The 24,457-nt window shown below is 39.9% G+C and overlaps 1 protein-coding gene across 1 annotated transcript in view; it reads right to left on the bottom strand.

Annotated features, from left to right (window-relative positions):
* Cep128 (centrosomal protein 128) overlaps nt 1-24,457 on the bottom strand; it is a 376,076-nt gene that overhangs the window by 258,863 nt on the left and 92,756 nt on the right. The window contains exon 15 of the mRNA XM_052186712.1: nt 2,801-3,313. Within this exon, the coding sequence (XP_052042672.1) occupies nt 2,801-3,313 (513 nt within the window). The remainder of the gene's footprint in view (nt 1-2,800; nt 3,314-24,457) is intronic.

Below are 24,457 nucleotides of genomic sequence, written 5' to 3'. Positions count from 1 at the left end.
AAAGCTCAATACATAAGCCAGCTGATAATTCTGCCAACTCAGCAGAAGAAAGCAAAGACCATGCAAGGAATACTAGCTGGACTGAGTGCAGTACAGGAAAGCCTGGGGAAAATTAGAAACATCTCACACTATCATCCAACTCGGATTTCTCATTCTTCCTCTTGACTTTTCAAAGCGCAGCTGCAAACAACCTTCCAATAGAACATAAAAAGAACAGAGAAACTAAACTTTCTTGATGGACAGGCACATCCCTGGAGATGAGTTCTCTCTGCTGTCTCCCTGGGAGATCATCTGCATATGGTGGGCCCTGCTTGACATAGGTAAGTCCTCTCCTTGAAGGAAAGATAAACACCTGACCTTTGTTGCTTTTTGATGCCATTTTCTGTGATAATATATGCTTTTTGTTTAAAATTACATGTCCCTTTGTAAGTAAATTAGTTTTATGCCATATGACCAAGATCAAGAAGAACAGAAGAAATCGGGGCAATTTAAAAAAGTATTTAGCCTTTTCATACACTTTTAAGTGGCAAATCTTAGAGCAAAATATATATCATGCTACAAAGAGAAACATATTAGGCATAGGGTCATTTTACAAATAGAAATACTTACCACTTGACCACACAGAATAGATCTACAAAGCTCAAAAGTTATTTATTGAAAATTAATTCGTTCTTGTAACTACAAGATGTCATGTTTGTAAGTATAATTTTCAATTTAAAATACTTTTCTAAATATACCCAAGAGTCATTTTATGGAACTAATTAGTCCAAAACAAAAGAGAATGCGATATTTTGCCTTAAGGTGTTTCTGTTATTTATATTAAAAATTAAATATTAAGTAAATATTCCTTACAGAGAATATTCAATATGCTGTTTTCTCGCTCTCTCCTCTTTCCCCTCTCTCCCCTCTCTCTCCCTTTCTGTGTGTGTGTATATGTGTGTGTGTCTGTGTCTGTGTCTGAGTGTCTGTATGTCTGTGTGTCTGTGTGTCCGTGTATGTCTGTGTGTTTGTGTGTCCATGTGTCCGTGTATGTCAATTACTGGGAAATTGAACCCAGGGTACTTAATATGCCAAGTATGCACTGTACCACTGACCTCTGACCCCAGCCCAACATCAGGATATGCTTCTCTATTACTCTCCACATTTTTTGATAGACCAGATCTCTCACCAAACCTGAAGCTTGGTGTCTTGGCTAGTCAGCTGGCCAAGAAGCCCCTCAGAGCACTGGTCTCTGATGCCCAGGCCAGGGTCAGAGATGTGCACCACTGTGCCTAGCTCTTATAAGAGTTCCTGTGACCCAATGTCAGGTCTCCATATCATACATGTATTGCAAGTGTGATCCATCATCCCAGTCACTAGATTCTTCTACATTTTTCCAAAATTATTCGCCACATATTTGTACATCGCAGATTTACTGAACCCTTGGGGCTTCAGTGTAACATTTCTAATACCTTCTCCCTTGATTAACCGTTGCTCGAACTGCAACATGCTGCATTAATTTTCCAGGTTTTTAAAGGAGAAATTACAATGCCTGCTGTGATAATCGTAACCCTACCCTAACTGCAGCAATCACTTAAGAACTACTTCTCTGCTTATCATCAGTAATGCTGAATTATAAAAAATAATTTTGTCAGGAATATTCTGGGGCATAATGATGTTTAATAATTTTTAATATTCTGAAAACTCAATCTAATAAGTGCTCAGCACCATAAATTGGGATACTGCCTGGTGACATGGACTGTTCTAGATTCCCTCTACTGCAGCAAGGTTCCCCAGCTAGTTCCCAGTCCATCGATAGCAACTCTCTGCTCTCTTGCTGCCTTCCCTTGCAGGCATACTTGCAGACCCAGCTGCCAGGCCAGGCTGACAACAGTGTAATCAAGGAGGAGGAATTTGCTGGGATCAAATCAATTTAGATTCAAGTCTAACACTTTAGGACTGCTTTACCTCCTGGCAACCAGCCACTCGCTGTGTGTCAGATGAGCTAAATCAGAAAGCATTCCACAGTGAGCACAAACGTCCTTATCCTAAATCTGAAAAACGTATATGGAAAAGATAAGGTCCCCCCATCATGACATCTGACTGAAAATGAGCATGTGCCATTATCAGTGATGACGTCCAGTGATCCTATAAACATAATCTCCCGGCATTTTCATGAGGTTAGTGTTATTACTTCCAAAGACAGTCCGCTTAACCACATGATTATTCTGGACTATTCTGAGTTCATGACAAACAGCAAAGTACACATGATAAACCAAGACAAAATCAATCATAGCTTTTTATTCTTATTAACCTCAGTGTTTAGTTCAACCCAAAGATATAGGTGAAAATGAAGCCAAAAGCATCAAAAAAACCCTATATATAGTAACTGATTGCACAACACACAAGATAACATGAATACACAGAAAGATTAGCACCAGGCTTTCTGTTGCTGTCAGAAGATCATAAACTAACCATAAGGAGCCATGGGATCCGATGTCACTTTCTGTCAATGAGACCGTCAATGTCACCCACTTAGATCACCGTGTTATAACACCTTCCAGAGTAACTCGTTAGTAGTAACTCCTACATTTTATCATGCCTTCTTTCTACTCTATTCTTAATCAAAATACTAAAATAAACGAGATTTTAAATACATTCAGTAGGGGAAAAGTCACATGCTATTAAGGAAGATTAGGTGACTTTTCTTCTGGAAAGTTAGGTACTGAAAAAAATAATTCAATTTAGGGAACTCATAAGATAAACTGAGACAGAAGGTAGAAGATCCCTGAAAAGCCAACAAATATTAAAATATTTTAGAAGATTTGAAAAATCCAAACTCTAAATAATGTTTTCCCGTCAAGGAGACAATACTTAAGAGCTCTTTGTCTGAGGATGTATCAGTACTCATAGGCACAGCATGGTCCTCAAGCGCTTGTTCACAGCTTGCATAAATGAAGAGTGAAGAACCTGGCTCGCGTACCTGGCTGTTCTTGTCTGTCAGCTGGACAAGGGCTTCTGCCTGCTTCTCCATCGACCGCTCCAGCTTCTTATGCTTTAACTTCCACTGCCGGATGGTCTCCTGGGCCTTCGTCTTCAGGTCCTCTCTCCTCTTCTCGGCCTCCTCTCGCAGGGCTTCTGACCTCTGGAACTCACTAAGGTAGTGTTCCGCCTGCTTGGTCGCATCCTCTGCATGGTGACTCAGCTCTGAGATCTGGAGGTCGGTCCGCTTACGATTGGCTTCACAGGTCTCAAAGTGATTCTGGATCTCCGTGAGTTGATCCAACATCTGCAGCTGTTGTTTTTCCCTGTTCTCCAAGTCTCGTGTTAGATTCTAGGAACGAACCACATGGAACATTAACATTAAATTCTTGTCAGTGCTGGGTATGTAGCATGCAAACTAACACACTGAACCATCACGTAGACAAAAGTCATCACTACCAAATTTCATTCACGGTCAATCTAGAATGTACAGTTCACTCTGTGTATTTAATAGTCAAATTAGCTGGGGATAAACTATTATCTCTCTTTCACACTGTATCTTTGTAATTGCCACAAAAATAGAAGGCAATGCTGAGAAAAATGTGTTATTTTAGTAAAAAAAAACCTAGTTTTTTGTTCAACAGAAGCAATGTCAGTGATTTAAAAATGTGTCAGTTTATTAGAAAACTCTTAGAAGCAATTATGTAGCATTTTACTTCCTAGCAGAACCTGAAACTTTATTATAATACAATAATAAATTAGTAACGATAACACGGCATGGATGATGAACAGGCTACCATAGATAACACTAGGCTTCAATGTTGTGAATGGCTGAGGTTATTTCCAGCACTTCTCTCAAACTGATAGGAACCATTGCAGTATAGATTTTTGAATAAAGTTAAATTTATTCAGGACATTTCTCTGGTCAAGGCAAGTATCTTAAAATGTAGTTCTCAAACAGGGAGTGGTGGGTAATTTTTACATTTGGAGGTTTATACTAAATCATGATGTATAACACATATTTAACATGGAAATAATTAAATATTGAATTAAAAATGAGGGGTTGGTTTTATATGAGTAAAACAATGTTATTTCATTCAAACGGCCTTGTAAGGAAGTCACAAGTACAGAAATAAGCATTTAGAGTGTTTTACAAGAGATATCCCTCCTGACAGTCACTTCGCTATGCCAAGAACCGACAAAAATAACTCTAAAAGGCCATCCGTCCAAAGAATAATGACTGCAGCAAGCTAAAACGATGCTGGGAATCATGGCAGGAAGCACCATCTGCACCAAGGCACTGGCAAACTGGCGGGCTGGAACACAGAGACCCAGCCACAACAGCAGCACTTTCCAGCCTCAACTTCATCAGCCATGATCAATGAGTCAGAGCTAAGCCCCATCCCCCCACCCCCCACCCCCTAACCCCACCCTCCCACCCCACCCCCCCCACCCACCCCCCACCCCCATAATTCAAGGATAACCAAATGCCAAACAACAGAACCCCAGAGGCCAGGTATAAAGAAAGAGGCTAGAAGGGGAAAGATAGATCTCCTTAGGAAAGGGAAAAAGAATAGATAGTTATTGTTAATAGTGGGGGAGGCTGGAACAGAAGGGCCAAGTGGAAAACAGGGAGGGGGGCGGGAGAGAAATGAAGGAGAGACTCCAGGGATAGACAACTAAAATGAAGGATAGCATGAAAACATAAGACAGAAGTTTCCCAATAATTAAAAAAAAAAAAAACTAAGCTTCCTAATAATAAAAAAGAATGTGTGGGGGATGTGTGTGTGTGGGTGTATGGGTGTGTGTTTTCGATCTACATGAGATCATCAAATAGAAGCCTGTTTGTTTTCCAATGAAAAGAGTTGGACCCAAATGGAGGGGAGCTGGAAAGGAACTGGGAGGAGTAGAAAGAAGGGAAGCCATAATCAGGATATATTATATGAGGAAAAGCACTTCCAATATTAAAAAGGTCAGTTGGGCACTATACCAAAAGTTTCTTTTCAAATAAATGCTGCTGCCTTGAAACCAAGGTTCACTTTCAGAACAACAGGTTTGCATTTTCTCAGTTCACCAAGTTCAAGGAAGCCTGGAAGACTTGAGTCACTCCTGTTGTTCACCCAAATCAAACAGTAAATTGAGAAGTGTGCACTTGTTTGCATGGAAAATTCTAAGCTGAGATCAGAAAACCAAAGTGATTGTGGTTTACCATTTGCCCTTATGCTACAAGCTTCACTGATATTCTAGAAACCAACCTTATCAATGAGCAATAACCACATGATTCCACATTTGACAACAAGAAAGGTGGGGTGTTTTTTCCTTCTTGTCTGTTTTGGTAACAAGACTTAAAAGGAGAATGATCAAGGCTACTCTGTGTCAGACACCTGGCTTCTAGATAGTGTAAATGTCAAAGAAACTCACAACTGGAAACTCATAGTTGGAAAGCTATTCACAACCAACCTCCAAGTAACACTGAACAGCACTGAAAACTAACACTGGACGGGTTCCTTCCTGTTGCTAGACCTGATCATTATCAAGGAGAGGACTTCTCCCTTGGCATCTTTTTTGTGAGCTTTCAAAGCCGGATTCATAACTTCCACATTCTTTCACTTTACTCATTTTCTTGCTGACCTCTCAAACTCTTTCCTCAACAAAACTACCAATAGTGGGTGAACTAGGCAATTTCCTAATCCCTACCACAAGATCTGAATCTCTTGAGGGAGGAAAAAACACACAGAAGCATTAGTCAATTCAATCACGAATCAGGAGCCACCTTCCAGCACTCAGGAATATTTCCACACCTTTATCCAATTTAGACAATGGCCATTCCAAACTATCTCATTACTACTCTTTCACTCACTCTCAGTATGAAACCCAGCTCTTCCTCCATAGGCTAAACTGGGGCTGTGAAGGCAGGGTACCACCAAAGTGACTCAACTGTGCAACTCTGAATCTTTCCAAGATTCTTTTCCAATCTTCCTCTGTGGCCTCTATAGGACTCCATCATCAGTACACAAATAAGCCAGTGATGCTAGTTCCTGGAGGCAACTTTATAATTAGAAGGTATAGAACTAAGTCAGACCCTCTATAGCATATCTTGAAGACATTTAGACCCTGTTTAGATGCTAATAAAAGGAGAAAGTCAAAAAACACAAAAACTCCCTATTTAACTAAGAATTACTTACCATACATTATTAAAAATGGTATTAGAGCTTCCAACTAAACCTGAAAACTCCATACAACTTATTTCCATTTCTCCTGTCATTCTTCAAAGGGGAGAAAATGTTGATGTGTACTTAGGTTAAAGGCCTCAGGTTTGGTGAGATCTAGAAGGATGTAAAGGATTCAGCACTTTATAGTCAGTCTTATGATACAATTTAGTAAAATTAAATGATATCAAGAAAACTGAGCTGAGGAAAACAGGATAGAGGCATATGCCCATGGAAAATAGGAGCAAGCACCCAGTTCTCTCCCAGCAGAGTTAGACATGAAAGTACAATCCCTCTGGTGGGTGTTTACCTGTGGGATTTAACTACGGGATGGTCACATAAGCACCATCTGCCTACCACACAGATCAAAATCCAAACTCAAAGACAAAAAAAAAAGAAAGAAAGAAATAGACATTTAACACAAAGCACATTATTTACATAGACTAAGCAAAGTAAACAGTAGCAAGACTCACACAGGTTTTACTTCAAATCCCAGCTCTGGGACTAAACCATCTGAACCAAAGCCATTCCATTTACAAAGTGAGCCAAGAACCTCTCCTAGGAATCACAACCCACACAAGATCTCAAAAGCACCTGAAGAGTAAGTGGCACATCTAAGAAATTAAGAACAGATTTTCATATCTGACCAGAGGCCATATTATAATTAGAAAACTAGTGTACAATGCCTACATGTTAGAGAAAGGGAAGTGAAGCAGAGGGAGCAGTGAAAGTTCATGTATTTTTCTTACACAGAAAGGACTGGCCGTAAGTCCTTGTGAGTCGACTGAGACATCACTGCAGCAATCCTGTATACGGGCTAACGAACTTTACTATCTCTATAAATGGTCAAAACCAGAAATGAGTCCTAAAATAGGAATTACATAAACATCAATGCACAGATATTTCTAGAAATTTGTAGAAACTGGGGAGCCAGAATCACAGGATAAGGCTTAACATGAATTAAAAAAAAACAGGAAGGAGAGTCAGAGTACAGAGGTAAAGAACTTGCCTAGTGTGTACAAGGCTATGGGATCACCCCCAGTATGGGGGGGGGGAGGGGAAACCCTCCTATCTTGCTCGGCATGCTGGCCTAAGCATGTAATCCCAAGACTTGGGAAGCTGAGGCAGGAGAATGGACAAAAACTCAATGTCAGCCTGAGATACAGAGTGAGTTCCAAGTTAACTAAAACACATAACAAGACCCTGTCTCAAAACATAAACACTTTATAAATGAAGAAATAAACAGATATGTGCAGAACAGAGGTAAACGTCTCCTACCTACAATGCTCATGAGCAAATCCCATGCGCTAGGCACTGAGGAAAGCACCCCACAAGAAATGCTGACTGGGCAAAGGCTATTGGGTTGGGACTCAGGGTGCGCGACACAAGACCACTGATGTTAGCGGAAACATGGTTTCAGTCAGCAGATTTGATAGAACCCATCTGTTAGGTGAGATATCAAAAGGGAAGAAAAAGAAAGAGACTAGCAAGCCACATGAAATGAAAGGAAATAAAGGTGTGGAAATGAGCGACTCAGCCAACCATGGCATAAACAAGAGTCCACACTGTGAGCCCTCCTGGCCGATGAGGAAGACTGCTGGTTCTAAAAGGCTAAAAAAAAAAAAGACTGGAAACTAAGGTCAGAAATGGAGCTGAGGGGCTGCCAAAATCCACTTGGACCTTTCAAAGGTTTCCCGGCAAGGGAATAACATGATCAGATATGTAACTGAGGAAGATTAATCACTAAAGGACATTATGCTAATACTCACATATTCAAATATTATGGCACCATTAAAAGTATCTGAACATTATCCATTGAAAGCAGGAATGGACTTTTAGAACCAAGTCCTGTTTTTCAATGTAACTCAATTGAAACAAAGTCAAGAAGGCTAGCTTCTAACAGGTAAGAGCACCTTGGAGCATCCAGGGAACTTCAACCTTGGCATATTTGAATTCAATACAATAATCATTTAGTGTGCTCAGGAATATGCAAACTGCTAAGATAAAAAGAGAAATACGATAGCATAGTTCTATATTCTGCTGTCCCAGAGAATCACATAGCCTTGCAGGGAAGACGGAGAGCTGAGTCACTTGTCATACATGTGATATACATGAGCAACCCTTCTCTCTCTGAAATCTCACTGTCCCTACATTCACACTGCCAAGTATGTCCTGATGTCCCATCGCTTGGTGCCTCACCTCATCTTACAGTGCTTCCTAACTAGCAATGGTGCTCCTTGGAAAAGACGCCTGCACTACCTTAGGTACTGACTCTGCAAACAGAAGGAGAGCATCCACATGGCTAGTTACAGTGTTAAAGGAGAGAGGCAGGGATGGGGATGGGGAGATGGGGAATGAAAACAGAATGCTCAGCTCAGTCAGTGTGAGAACTCAATCCCCAGCACAACAGCAGCCATGTGCCTAGACTCCTGAACTCTGCATTCCATCAGGACTTTCATGGTCACTTCACTATAAACCCTGATGCTGGCAGAGGAAAGGAAAGAGGACAATGGGGAAGACAGAGATGAGACCACAAGGACAGGTCTCCCAAATACAAACAAGTAAGGGCTGAGGTGAGGACTGAGACTGATATGATATCACAACGTCCATTAAATAATTCCAAAACCAGGGTGGTCAAATGAAAATATAATCATTTGTAAATCTTGTGTTTTCTATTGAAAATCTGTGAAAGGAGAAGGCCACTTGTTACACGTGTTCAAGTTTTCCAGTTTTATAACATCTGAAAAAAAATGGGGAGCAAAGCCCTTCTAAGTCCCAGGGGGAGAAAGTAACTATCAACTGCAAAGTCTCTAGTAGCTGCCCTGTCGGGAGTGAGTGTGAGTGTGTGTGTGTGTGTGTGTGTGTGTGTGTGTGTGTGTGTGTAGATGCACATATAAACATATGTATATATGAACATATAGGCATATACATAATATACACATTTGTAGATGGGAGGATGTGTGTAGAAATATATACATGCATATATACATGTATATGTATAAGTACATGCATATATACATGTATATGTATATATATATGTGTGTATATCACATATACCTATGACTTTATACACACTTTTAAATGTCCTACAATTAAAAAATAAAATTATGCAGATATTCATATTATAACCACTTAATGGTCCATACAGAATAAGTTTTATGGTATTATAACCATAATTATTAACATTATTATGATTATTAAGGGTAAACATTTGTATATTTATATTTTTATTAAGTTGATTTCAGAAATAACTGTTTGGTTGCAAATCTTTGGTAAAAACACAAGTGACACTGACAATATTTTTCATAAAAAATCCTCAACCAAGAGTAGCACAACACAGTTCCTAGGAACACGATACAGTGAAAAGCAGCCCGTATCTGAACATACTACAGCAGCTCAGCTCAAGCACTGCCGTGCAAACTCTGCTCTTCACAAACATAACAACAGTAGCCCTAAAGCAAACAATGGCCAACAAACTACTGGAAATAAGATTCATATAAGCAAACAACAATTATCCTAAATAACATCTGAGAACAGACTCCCTGGCACACTCCTAAGCTGGGATGGGTTTTGGCAGGGGGAGAGGGCGATGTACAAAACAGATCCGCAAAACAGATGTAATTGATCTGGAATGTAGAATTAGGACAAAGATTATCTTCTTGCTCCCTCTTTGCCACTACTGGCAGTCAGAGATACCATGTTGTCCTGTGGTGGACACCCACTCTGTGCCTCTGGGGGTCTTGCAGTGTCGTTTCCAATGCTTGTTGGAAAAAATAGGCAGGACCTGGTCTGGTAGTAATGCTAACAGCACCTAGCATTAGAAAAGTATCTACAGTAGTTCTTCCCACACTATGTATAAAGTCTAACCTTGACTGACCAGACAAAATAACTAATGATTTATGTGGATCTCATTGGAAATTCTCAGATTCTCAATTAGATCATGCCCCACTCGCCTCTGTTGGAAATAAGCCTGACATGCTATCACATGTCTTGAGGAACTCACACATTTCAGGATGATTCCAATGTTTTATGAACCCATATGGAAAGAACAACTCATCAATTGTCCACTCAGGAGGACTACGACAAGCCTCTTTGAGCAAAAGAACTCAAATCAATCAAAGCATGTCTGCAGCTTTGAAACAAATCTACATGACGCTAAATTAGGCCATCACTCACTGAGGCCATAATATATAAAGCTTCCTTCAAAGTACAAGAATGATGAAGTAGAATACACACTTAAAATCTAGAAGTAAATTCTTACCTCAAGCAAAACACATATTAAACTGAGTCAAACTTTTAACAAGTTACAGAGAAAATAAAACATCAAGGACCACTCTGGTGCCCTGTCAGAAACAGTTTCATGTAACTCTCCATTCCTGGCATACTAATTTCAACCACATCACTGTTACCACTTTCTTCCTAATAAGGAGGCAGACATGACACTGATCCAAAATACGGGGTCCTTGAAGTCTTAGTGATTAAAAAAATAATTGTTTCTCCATAGCTCCTATGAGAACATGTTTCAAACAGCTACTTATACTTTTAATGAAGCACCATACTCAGCTTAAGCAAAATACAGGAAATAATGTCCAATTAATTAAATACATTCATCTCTGTGAGGAAATAGTAACTTGTTTCATTAACTGTGATGCTCATTATACAGATTTTTCAACACATATTTTTGTAGAATGTTTAACGTTGAACTCAAGGGGGCATACAATTAACTTCTAGGTTCAAGCAATATGCAAGGGAAATCTGACCCTAGTACACATATCTTAAAGGATATTTATTTTTTTTCACACTCCATTAGATTGATAATTTCAACCATATAACTCCTGATTTTTCAACACTTAGAGAAAAGAAGATGTATTTGCAGAGGCTTGAGTCCCAGCACCCACATGGCAGTCCACAACTGTCTAGAACTCCAATACCAAGGGTCCAATGCCATCTTCTGATCTCTGTGGGCATCAGGCACACACATGGTACACATACATACATTTAGGCAAAACACTCGTACACATAAAATACTAAATATAAAACAATTAAAGAATAGAAAATGTAGCTACATTATATAAAACTGTTCTGTGGAGAGAGCAGCAGAGGGAGTGATTCCCCGCAGCCATCTTTGCTACCTGCCAGGGCCGAAAAGCATCACTAGGTACTGCATTATCCTGAGCTTAAATCATTTGGAATGTAAACAAAGAATATAGAAAATAAAAATATTAAAAAAAAAAAAAAGATCTCTGGTGGTGCAAACCGCCTGGGGTCTGCCTGCACCCAGGATCTGAGCACATAGGCGGTTCATCTGCCAGCCAGTCAGTGGAGGGGCCTACGTAAGGATCAACAGAGGGAGTAACTCTCCGCTGCCATCTTTGCTCCATGTCAGAGCAGTCAGAGAACACCTAGTCCACTGAGACAACCCAAGTATAACATTGCTTGAGGCAAGACTCAGCAGGGTTCCAAAGGCACAAAAGAGGAAGGTAGCATATCAGCAATCTATGCCAGAGGAAACCCAGTCGTCCAGTGTCTCAGAAATAACCTAAAAGGTCCACAGGAGGTTGAAGCACCAGCCAGTGACAATAAGACCATCTAACACCAGTGAGAACCAGATGGCTAAAGGCAAACATAAGAACATTACTAACAGAAACCAAGGCATTATGGCAGCATCTGAATACAATTCTCCAACAACAGCTACTCCTGGATACCCCAACACATCAGAAAAACAAGAGTTGGAATTAAAAATCACTGGTCAGGATGCTGTTAGAAGAACACATGAAGGACATAAATAAATCTCTTAAAGAAATTCAGGAGAAAAATGATCAAAAGCTAGAAGCCCTTACAAGGGAAACACAAAAATCACTTAAAGAAATTCAGGAGAATATGGGTCATAAGTTAGTAGCCAGTAAGGAGGAAATGCAAAAATCACTTAAAGAAATACAGGAGAACTTTGATCAACAGGCAGAATTCAAGAAGGAGGAAACACAAAAATCTCTCAAAGAATTAGAGGAAAACACAAACAAACAAGTGCAGGAATTGAGCAGAAACATCCGGGATCTAAAAACAGAAATAGAAACAACTAAGAAATCACAAAGGGAGACAACTTTGGAGATAGAAAACCTTGGGAAGAAATCAGGGGCCATAGATGCAAATATCAACAACAGAATACAAGATAGAAGAAAGAATCTCAGATGCCGAAGATAACATAGAAACCATGGACACAACAGTCAAAGAAAATGCTAAATGCAAAAAGCTTGTAAGCCAAAACATCCAGGAAATCCAGGACACAATGAGAAAGCCAAACCTAAGGATTACAGGCATTGATGAAAGTGAAGATTTACAACTTAAAGGGCCAGCAAATATCTTCAACAAAATTATGGAAGAAAACTTCCCTAACCTAAAGAGAGACATGCCCGTGAATATACAAGAAGCCTACAGAACTCCAAACAGACTAGACCAGAACAGAAATACTTCCTGTCACATAATAATCAAAACCCCAAATGTACTAAACAAAGAATGAATACTTAGGGCAGTAAGAGAAAAAGGGCAAGTAACATATAAAGGAAGACCTATCAGAATTACACCAGATTTCTCACCAGAGACCATGAAAGCTAGAAGATCCTGGGCAGATCTCATGCAGACTCTAAGAGAACACAAATGCCAGACAAGACTACTAATACCCAGCAAAACTCTCAATCACTATAGATGGAGAAACCAAGATATTCCATGACAAAACTAAATTTACACAATGTCTTTCCACAAACCCAGCCCTACAAAGGATAATAGGGGGAAAACACCATTACAAAGAGGGAAACTATACCCTGGAAAAATCAGGATATTCAACTTCTTTCATCAAACCCAAAAGAGGATAACCACACAAGTATAAAATTAACATAAAAAATGATAGGAAGTAATAACCACTACTCCTTAATATCTCTTAACATCAATGGGCAATTCCCCAATAAAAAGACATAGACTAACAGACTGGATACGTAAACAAGATCCTGCATTTTGCTGCATACAGGAAACACACCTCAAAAGAGGTGTGTTTCCTTAGAGTAAAAGGCTGGAAGACAATTCTACAAGCAAATGGTCTCAGGAAACAAGCTGGAGTAGCCATTCTAATATCAGATAAAATTGACTTTCAACCTAATGTCATCAAAAGAGACATGGAAGGACATTTCTTGCTGGTCAAAGGAAAAATCCAACAAGAAGAACTCTCAATCCTGAACATCTATGCTCCAAATGCGAGGGCACCCTCATTCATAAAAGAAACTTTACTAAAGCTCAAAGTACACATTGCACCTAACACAATAATCACAGGTGACTTCGACACCCCACTCTCCTCAATGGACTGATCAGGAAAACAGAAACTAAACAGAGAGACAGTGAAACTAATTGAAGCTTTGAACCAATTGGATTTAACAGATATATATATAGAACTTTTCATCCCAAAGCAAAAGAATATACCTTATACCAGTCAGAATGGCTAAGGTCAAAAACTCAGGAGACAGCAGGTGTTGGCGAGGATGTGGAGAAAGAGGAACACTCCTCCACTGCTGGTGAGGCTGCAAGATGGTACAAACACTGTGGAAATCAGTCTGGAGGTTCCTCAGAAATCTGGGCATGACACTGCCAGAGGGCATTGCTATACTACTCCTGGGCATATACCCAGAGGATTCCCCAGCATGCAATAAGGACACATGCTCCACTATGTTCATAGCAGCCCTATTTATGATAGCCAGAAGCTGGAAAGAACCCAGGTGTCCTTCAACGGAGGAATGGATACAAAAAATGTGGTATATTTACACAATGGAGTACTATTCAGCCATTAGAAACAATGAATTCATAAAATTCTTAGACAAATGGATGGAGCTGGAGAACATCATACTAAGTGAGGTAACCCAGTCTCAAAAGATCAGTCATGGTATTCACTCACTGATAAGTGGATATTAGCCTAGAAACTTTGAATACCCAAGACATAATCCACATATTAAATGATGTCCAAAAGAACGGAGGAATGGCCCCTGATTCTGGAAAGACTCAGGGCAGCAGTGTAGGGGAATACCAGAACAGGGAAGTGGGAAGGAGTAGATGGAGGAACAGGGGGAGGGAAGAGGGCTTATGGGCTTTCGGGGAGTGGGGATCCAGAAAAGGGGAAATCATTTGAAATGTAAATATATCGAATAAAAAAAATAATAGTTCTGCATAAAAAAAAAAACTGTTCTGTGCTTTAAGCAGATTGGTTTAGGGATCCTTGTGAATGAGGTAGAACAAACTTGGTACAACTTTGCTGAGCCATGTAGCAGACCGACACAGGCATCCATGTAAAGCATGTACCCAAAGCTCACCAATATTGACGTAGTTGCAAAGATGTCTAGGACACATCACTTAGTACAAGTAAAGAACATTATGTCCAACGTCATAACATATGTTAGCAATGAGAAACTCAATGAAACCTAACCTGAAATGCTATTGCAGGGCACCATTATGGAATAATGCACTATATCCCAGTACATTGTGGTGAAAGACTGCTAAGACTAAATCTGACAAAAATTTAATAGATATGATAGCAAGAGATTTGGATGAGCCAGATGTTTAATGAAGAGATCAGAAAACCAGTATGTCAAAAATCCCAGCTAAAGGCTTAGTTATCTCAGATAATATAAAGTGATCACATGATGTAAACGTGGCATCAGACACAGCACACAGCACAGAAACATAGGCTTAAATGAAGTGTTCCATCCAATCCACTTTATTATTTTTTAAAAGGATGGAGAGTGAATCAGAAGTGCATAATACACATCAAAAAAGTCCCATTTCATCAAAAATTATAACATTTTGAAAAACATAAAGGTGTGGCACATAAATGAAAAAGAACAAAGAAATAGCCTTTGAGGGGGTGCAGATGTTGAACTTATCAAAGATATCAAGTCAGCTATTATACTCAAAAGGCTAAATGGAAGCCATGTTTTTGGATGAAGGTATAATGATATTTCATCAAATTGATTTCTGAAATACCAGAGTCTATATGCCTACTTCTATTTCCTAGTTGGTTTGCTTTTCTTGTATTTGTGTTTTGGATTGTGATGAGTGAATGCCAGACCCTGTATGACAAATCATATAAATAATAATGGTTCTAATGTATTAGGTGATACCTTCCTTCTCAAAATGCTTCCTTTTGATAATTTATTTAATGAGCCTTCCACAGTTAAGGTACTTTTAGTCAGGTAAATATTTTCATTGTAACTGAAGAAATAATTAATATAAATTCTTACCATCTCTTCTGCAAAACTCTACTATACCAGTTAAGGAAGTATCTGCAGGGTACTTTCAATATGGAGCTGACCAAATTTGCCTGACTATAATTCTATTATTAGTAGTCCACTTAAAAAAAAGAGGATGTACATTTGATACAAACCAAGGCTTTACCTAAGGAAATTAGGGCAAATTAAACCCATTCATAGATTCAGAAAAGAAAACCACTAACATTTCATATGGTTTGGTTAGCCACGTTATTTATCAGCATCTAAAATACCATTTTCAAAAAAAAAATATATATATATGTAAGTATATATATAAATATATAAAAATAAAGCTAAATTATATATAAATATATAAATATGTATAAATATATAAATATATATAAATATATAAACATATATAAACATATAAAATATATAAATACATATAATTTAGCTTTATTTTTTACAGAGATAATTTTACTATTTGCAAACTATAAAGAGTATTAACAGGGCAACCAATGCTTTAGTCTTGTTTAATCTAGTCTCGTTTTATGCCCTTGTAGAAAGCTTCCTGAAACAAACATATAAAAAAATTTAAATTGCCACTTAAAATGATATGCTATCAAATTAAAAATAAGAATAAGATAACAGTAAAGATGGCAGGAGTAATGTCTGAGCAGCTAAATGTGAATGTTAGAAAGCCTGCAAACACCTCCTGGTGACCTCTGTGCTAGTCAGGGCCTTACACCCCACAGCAGCACCTCATTTGCTTCAGATTACCCATCTTTCCAAGGCTAGCCACTATGTCCAAAGCTGTATTTTCTCTTTCTAATTGCCGTAGACATTAAATCAGCCTATAACTACTATGAAGCTATCAACACTTCACAATTTCTGGACCCTGCTTACTGCCGCATTTCTTCCATGTGTTACTTACACAAACATAACAACCCAACATGCAGACACAAGTCTTATCCTTTTATATGTCTGCTTTGTTTCTAAAATGAGGGCTTAGCATGTTTTCAGGAAAGCTTGAAAATATTCTCATTCCTGAATTATTTATTAAATACCTCCAAGTTTTTTAAATATTAAGGATACCTGAACAAAAAAATTAAGAAATCCCCCCACTTCAACTTTTCTGACTATAGAATACTTCGTGCCACTGAAAGAGTGCAGAAAATATTAAAGGCTTCTTAAACCTGTAGCTTTTCGTATTGGAGGCAGGATGTAGGACTTGAACTAAACACTCCAGGAGCTATGAGTTCTGCCTTAGACTTGAGTTTTCACTTATAAAATATCTCTGCCAAAAGATACCTTGTGTAAACTCTTAGGAACACAGAGCATTTACTGACTTAACAAATTTCCACAATGTTAGAAGAACACTAAGTCCCACCATGGTCAATAAGTTTGACCTCTATGTTTTCTTAATAGTCTATCCTGAACATTAAAAATTAGAAATAGTGCCATACTTTTGGATTAGGAAAAGGCTACCAAGATTTAAACAGGAAATTACATGCAGGATAATGAAGGTTTTCAGGCTTCTGTCTCCCAGCATCCTGCTACTGAGAATGACCTCCAGATCTGCACAGGACACATAAGACAAAGAAGGCCTTCTACTAAGAACCCGCCTTCCTGTCTTTAGCATACTAACATGGGTTTGGGGGTGTGGGGTTTTTACTACCCTCTCTGTCTTAAATGTAAATTCTGGAACTGCAGGCCCAGGGTGTTTCTTATGAATCGTCACGTCAGTTGTTACTCCATTATTAACTTCAACATTTCATCTAAGTTATGTTCAGCAGCTTGGTTCGATTTGGCATTTCTGTTTTTGTTTTTGTTTTTCTTTCAAGTTCTTAGCTGAATTTAAAAGTCAAATTTTTTTCTTGAAGACTTAAGTTAATGGAAGACAGAGGCAGAGATTAAATCAGGGGGAATCACTGATTAGGTGCTTGGAATTCTTATGACTACAAATAACCCATCAAGGTTAACGAGGCTCCACCTGAGTATGCAAAAAGGAGAACTGCTCTCAGCATTTTCCACGCATTAAAGATTTAAGTTCTTGGGGAAATTGGAAGCACAGATTACACAAACTCAAGCATGGCTTCCTTCTGTTTGAATTTTCCTCCAATACAAAACAATTGCTTCAAATACTATTAACAGATACTATCAATAACAAAAGGTAATGCAACATTTAGACAAGGAAAGATTTCCCCAGAGGTTGACAGTTCTTACTGAAACCAATGTGCTTTTAAGAAGTTGCTCTGACCTCCACATAAAACCAGTTAACACTGAAGCTTATAGAGGAGAAAGTGGGGAAGAACCTTGAACACATGGGCACAGGGGAAATTTTCCTGAATAGAACACCAATGGCTTATGCTCTAAGAGCAAGAATCAACAACTGGGATCTCATAAAACTGCAAAGCTTCTGTAAGGCAAAGGACACTGTCAATAGGACAAAATGGCAACCAACAATTTGGGAAAAAAAATCTTTACAAACCCTACATCAGATAGAGGGCTAATATCCAATGTATACAAAGAACTCAAGAAGTTAGACTCCAGAGAGTCAAATCACTCTATTAAAAAGTGGGGTACAGAGCTATACAGGGAATTTTCAACTGAAGAAACCCCAATGACTCTGAAGCACCTAAAAAAATGTTCAGCATCCTTAGTTATCAGGGAAATGCAATTCAAAACAACCCTGAGAGTCCCCCTCACACCAGTCACAAAAGCTAAAATCAAAAACTCAGTGACAGCAGATGCTGGAGAGGATGTGGAGAAAGAGGAACACTTCTCCATTGTTGGTGGGGTTGCAGGCTGGTAAAACCACTCTGGAAATCAGTTTGGCAATTCCTCAGAAAATTAGACATAGTACTACCTAAGGACCCAGCTATACCACTCCTGAGCATATACCCAGAAGATGCTCCAACAGGTAATAAGGACACATGCTCCACTATGTTCATAGCAGCCTTATTTATAATAGCCAGAAGCTGGAAAGAACCCAGATGTCCTGCAACAGAGGAATGGATACAGAAATTCTGGTGTATATATATATATATATATATATATATATATATATATATACACACATACACATACACATACATATACAAACAATGAATTAATGAAATTCTTAGGCAAATGGATGGAACTAGAAAGTGTCATCCTGAGCGAGGTAACCCAATCACAAAAGAACACACATGGTATGCACTCACTGACAAGTGGATATTAGCCCAGAAGCTCAAAATAATTAAGTTACAGTTCACTGATCACAGGAAGCTCAAGAAGAAGGAAGACCAAAGTGGGGCTGCTTTGGTTCTCCTGAGAAAGGGAACAAAACACTTATAGAAGCAATTATGGAGACAAAGTGTGGAGCAGAGACTGAAAGAAAAGTCAGTCAGAGATTCATCCTATAAACAGTCACCAAACCCTGACACTATTATGGACGACAAGAAGGCATATTGAAGGAGCCTGTTATGGTTGTCTCTGGAGGGACCCTGCCATAGCCTTACAGATACAGAGGCAGATGCTAGCAGTCAACCATTGATCTGGGCATGGGGTCCCCAGTGGAGGAGTTGGAGGGTGGTCCAAAGGACCTAAAGAGGTTTACAGCCCCATGGGAAGAACGATGATGTCAGCCAACCAGAGACCCCAGGGCTCCCAGGGACTAAGCCATAATCAAGAGGTACACATGGTTCCAGCCAAGAGTGGCAGAGGAAGGCCTTGACAGGCATCACTGGGAGGAGAGGTCCTTGGTCCTTTGAAGTATCGATAGATACCCCAACGTGGGGAAATTGAGGGGGAGTAGGTGGGAGTGCGTTGGGTGAAGGGGCATCTTCTTGGAGGCAGAGGATGGGAGGACGGGTTGGGGTTTTCGGGGAGGGGGAAACCGGGAAAGGGTATAACATCTGACATGTAGATGAAGAATAAATTAAGTTAAAAAAAAAAAGGAAAAAAAGGTGGCTCTGAATACCTGCTGAGTAAGTAGGGCCATGAGGTCTCAAAGTGAGGTCCCAGCACCCTCCCAAGAGCTGGAGGCCAGGCCCTGGGGCCTACTGGCCTCTAGTGCAGCTCCTGGGTCACTGACCCTTTCTCAAGGGAATAAAGGAGAGAGTGATAGAACAGGACATCTGACATCCTCTGCTAGCCTGGGTACATACAGATATCCACACAAGTGCCTCTCCCTCTCTCTCTCTCTCTCTCTCTCTCTCTCACACACACACACACACACACACACACACAACCATAGCAAGCAAGCAAACAATCAACCAAGCAAGACAAAAAGAAGGAAGGAAGGAAGGAAGGAAGGAAGGAAGGAAGGAAGGGAGGGAGGGAGGGAGGGAGGGAGGGAGGGAGGGAGCTGAACAACAAATGTTAGCTTTCATAATCACTAAGAAATTTTTCTGTAATTACCTTCCCCAACAAATGCTAGATGAGTAACTAATGCATGTCAGTGCACTGTGTGGCAGGAACATAGGGAGGTCACGAGTAAACCTGAGTTCTAACCTGCACCCACACAGGAGCCCCCAGTGCGTGACAGGTTTGCATTATAACATCAGTGCATACTGCTAAATAGCCTACAGCAAAACCTGTGCACAGCAAAATGTCACAACAAACGGCCATGCACATCAGAGTGAGGGCATGTGACACAGGGTTGGAAAGGACAGGCCACGCAGCTGCTCCCCGAGCGTATCACAGGCACATATCCTTACAGAGATGACGTGTCAACAGTGACGAAAGAGCAAGAAAGACATGTCTTTTTAAAATATTGAACATTTAAAAACAAAATCTTGGGTTTTAAAAGTTTTTTTCTCTAGCAGAGAATTTATGACAGTTGACCTTACACACACGTTCACCCTTTCCTTCCATGGGCTCTACAGACTGTGTCACAACCAATGCTGTGAGGGTAGGACTGCATTCCAGGGTTCCGTTCGTACAGGTGTGTAGAATACTGAATCATGGCGACCGCCACTAATGGTATCTGCTGTTCTCTGGGAGCTGAGTGAAAGTGTTCTCACTCGAATAAATGCGAAGTATGTGTGAAAATACATACATTAATTAGCTTGGTTAGGCCACGGCTCTGCAGATAAATACTTTAAAATATATAGTACATGACAAATATATAATTTATATTTTAAAACTCTGAAGTCATTCAAAAGGCTTAAAAACAACAACAAAGAAAATTTACTCTAAAATTGTTCGTAAACTACTGCTGGGGGTAGGGGGTGTCTTTCCCTGTGGAATAGATTTCAAGTGTTAAGATGTCTTACCTAATTCAGCCCAAGTCTGTGGCCCCAGGTCCTAGAGATTCTCCCGAGACTACTGGCCTATTATTTTGTCTGAACAATAAATTCTAAAAATTCTGAAGAAAAAAAAAAAGAAAAAGAAAAGGCAGGCAAGCGATGGGAATGCTAGGGCACTAAGGCGGGAGTGGGTGGACGGTGGAGGAACACCCACAGAGAAGCAGGGGGAGCAGGGAGGGGACAGGGGTTGGCAGAGGGGAAACTGGGAAGGGGAATAACATTTGAAATGTAAATAAAATAACCAATAAAAAATGAAAAAAAGAAAAGACTGGCAATGAGAGAAGAAACAGAAAGTGTAGCTGAAGGGGGAAGGGGTTCCTCTAGTAAGGAGATGGAAATGTCCTCTAATGGGAGGTGACCGATGGGAGGTGACCGAGCGAGAAGCCTCGTTGTAGCCATGAACACACAGCCCTTCAGACACAGATACTTCCATTGTCTTGGACTGGTGAGTATTTTGGTTTCAAATTTCAAGATACAAAAAGGCAGAGCCTGCTAATAGTCCTGTAAAATGCACTCAGGCTCCGGGAGTGGAAGGGCCAGCGCCCTGGAACCTTGTTCGCTACGGAGCTGCACCGCAGATGGCACAGTGACTGGGACCACTTTAACTGCAGGGCACAGACCGCACATTTGCCAACCTCAAGACAATATCCTGACATGATGTCTTACAAATCAAAACTCCAAAGTCAACTCTGTCTGGGTGACAGGGCTGCTGGCTTAATCCTGATGCTCCTTTTCTACCTTATTGTGACCTACCTTGAAATTTAGAAGGAATATATCCTAATCATTGTAACACAATGAAAAGACAGTAATTAATATGTGTTAGTGATGTGGACAAAAGGCTTATAAACTGGAGAGATTGTCTCTTATGTCTCAATACTCCAAAAAAGCTTAGGGAGGCGAGGTATAAGATAGAACTTACCCAAAAAATACACAGAACCAGGGAGAACTTACATAAGGACAAAAAAAAAAAAAAAATTGGATGAACATTTGGGAACTTTAAGAGAAAAAAAATGTTACCTCCTAAGACTTTTTTTAATTGATTATATTCTTTATTTGCATTTCAAGTGTTATTGCCTTTCCCAGTCCCCCTCACACCTCCCAGAAAACTCCTATCCCATTCCCCCTCCCCCTGCTTCTATGAGGATGCTCCTCCACCCAACCCACTCCCACCTACCCGCTCTCGATTCCCCTACACTTGGGCATCTATTGAGCATTCATGGGACCAAGGAACCTCTCCTTCCATTGATGCCTGACAAGACATTCCTCTGCTAAAAGTGCAGCTGAAGTCATGCGTACCCCTTGGTTGATGGCTTAGTCCCCGGGAGCTCTGGGGGTTCTGATTGGTTAATATTGCTGTTCTTCCTATGAGATTGCAAACCCCTTCAGCTCCTTTAGTCCTTTCTCTAACTCCTCCATTGGGGACCCTGTGCTCAGTCCAATGGTTGGCTGTGAGCATCTGCCTCTGTATTTGTAAAGTTCTGGCAGGACCTCTCAGGAGACAGCCATAACAGGCTCCTTTTGGCAAGCATTTCTTGGCATCCACAACAGTGTCAGGGTTTGGTGATGACACTATCCCCAGGTAGGACAGTCTCTGGATGGCCTTTCCTTCAGTCTCTATCCTACACTTTATCTCCATAATTGCTCCTGTGAGTATTTTCTTCCCTTTCTCAGAAAAACAAAAGCATCCACACTTTGGTCTTCCTTCTTGAGCTTCCTGTGATCTGTGCATTGTATCTATGGTATTCTGAGCTTCTGGGCTAATATCCACTTATCAGTGAATGCATTCCATATGTGTTCTTTTGTGATTGGTTCACCTCACTCAGGATGATATTTTCTAGTTCCATCCATTTGCCTAAGAATTTCATAAATTCTTTGTTTTTAATAGCTTAGTACTACTCCATTATGTAAATATACCACATTTTCTCTATCCATTCCTCTGTTGAAGGACATCTGGGTTTGTTCCAGCTTCTGGCTATTATAAATAAGGCTGCTATGAACATAGTGGAGCATGTGTCCATATTACCTGTTGGAGCATCTTCTGGGTATATGTAGGAGTAGTATAGCTAGAACCTCAGGTAGTACTATGTCTAATTTTCTGAGGAACTGCCAAATTGATTTTCAGAGTGGTTGTACCAGCTTGCAATCCCACCAGCAATGGAGGAGTATTCCTCTTTCTCCACATCCTCAACAGCATCTGCTGTCACCTGAGTTTTTGATTTTAGCCATTCTGACTGGTATGAGGGGGACTCTCAGGGTTGTTTTGATTTGTATTTCCCTGATAACTACGGATATTGAACATTTCTTTAAGTGCTTCACAGCCATTCGAGTTTCCTCAGTTGAGAATTCTCTGTTTAACTCTGTACCCCATTTTTAATAGGGCTATTTGACTCTCTAGAGTCTAACTTCTTGAGTTCTTTGTATACATTGGATATTAGCCCTCTATCAGATGTAGGACTGGTAAAGATCTTTTCCCACTCTGTTGGTTGCCATTTTGTCCTATTAACAGTGTCCTTTGCCTTACAGAAGCTTTGCAGTTTTATGAGGTCCCATTTGTTGATTCTTGTTCTTAGAACATAAGCCATTGGTGTTCTATTCAGGAATTTTCCCCCCTGCCCATGTGTTCAAGGTTCTTCCCCACTTTCTCCTCTATAAGCTTCAGTGTGTCTGGTTTTATGTGACGGTCCTTGATCCACTTGGACTTGAGTGTTATACAAGGATATAAGAATGGATTGATTTGCATTTTTCTGAATGCAGTTGATCCAGCACCATTTGTTTAAAATGCTCTTTTTTCCACTGAATGTTTTTAGCTCCTTTGTCAAATATCAAGTGACTGTAGGTGTGTGGGTTCATTTCTGGGTCTTCAATTCTACTCCATTGATCTTCCTTTCTCTGTACCAATACCAAACAGTTTTTATCACAATTGCTCTATAGTAGAGCTTGAGGTCAGGAATGATGATTTCCCCAGGAGATCTTTTGTTGTGGAGAATAGTTTTTACTATCCTGGGTTTTTTGTTATTCCAAATGAATTTGCAGATTGGTCTTTCTAGCTCTAAGAAGAATTGATTTGGAATTTTGATGAGGATTGCATTGAATTTGTAGATTATATGAGATTCCACAGAGCTATAAGAGAATCGTGGTTAAAGGGAATAGGCATCAAGGATTAAACAAACCCTAAGACCATAATCTCACAGACACATTCTTGGGTTTGGATAATTATCTCATTTTGTACATCTTTTTTGCCCATTGTTTGTCTAATGTATTTGATATTTTTAAAATAAGAGAAATGTCTGGCCAAGAAGAGAAACGCCAGCTGTGCAAGTATCAAGACCTAAGTTCAATCTCAAAACCCAAGTAAAAGCCAGGTATTATTACATTTTTGCAACCCAGGGCTGGTAAAGGTGGAAGGGATAAGAACAGGTAACCCCCAGAGGATCACTGGCCAGCCTAGCTAAATCATAGAGCTTCAAGAACAGAGAGAGATCTGCCTCTAGAATACAGTGGAGGACCAGCACGGTGACTCAGCGGCTGTGTAAAGGGGCTTGCCACCAAGCCTAACAACTTGAGATCACCCTGGGACCACATGGTAGAAACAATTGGTTGTTCCAAGTTGTCCTCTGACCTCCATATACTTTGTGGTATGTGCACCTGTAGATATACACACAGTAAATAAGTAAACACAGAAGTAAATAATTTTGTTTTTTCAATATGTTCTTAACTGAAACAGAATTATATCACTTTCCCTCCCCCTCAT

Source organism: Apodemus sylvaticus, chromosome 6 (assembly GCF_947179515.1).
Source record: "Apodemus sylvaticus chromosome 6, mApoSyl1.1, whole genome shotgun sequence".
In the NCBI taxonomy this organism is placed as follows: domain Eukaryota; kingdom Metazoa; phylum Chordata; class Mammalia; order Rodentia; family Muridae; genus Apodemus; species Apodemus sylvaticus.
Note: the sequence above shows the minus strand (reverse complement) of the source record. Positions and strands in the feature narration are given on the sequence as shown.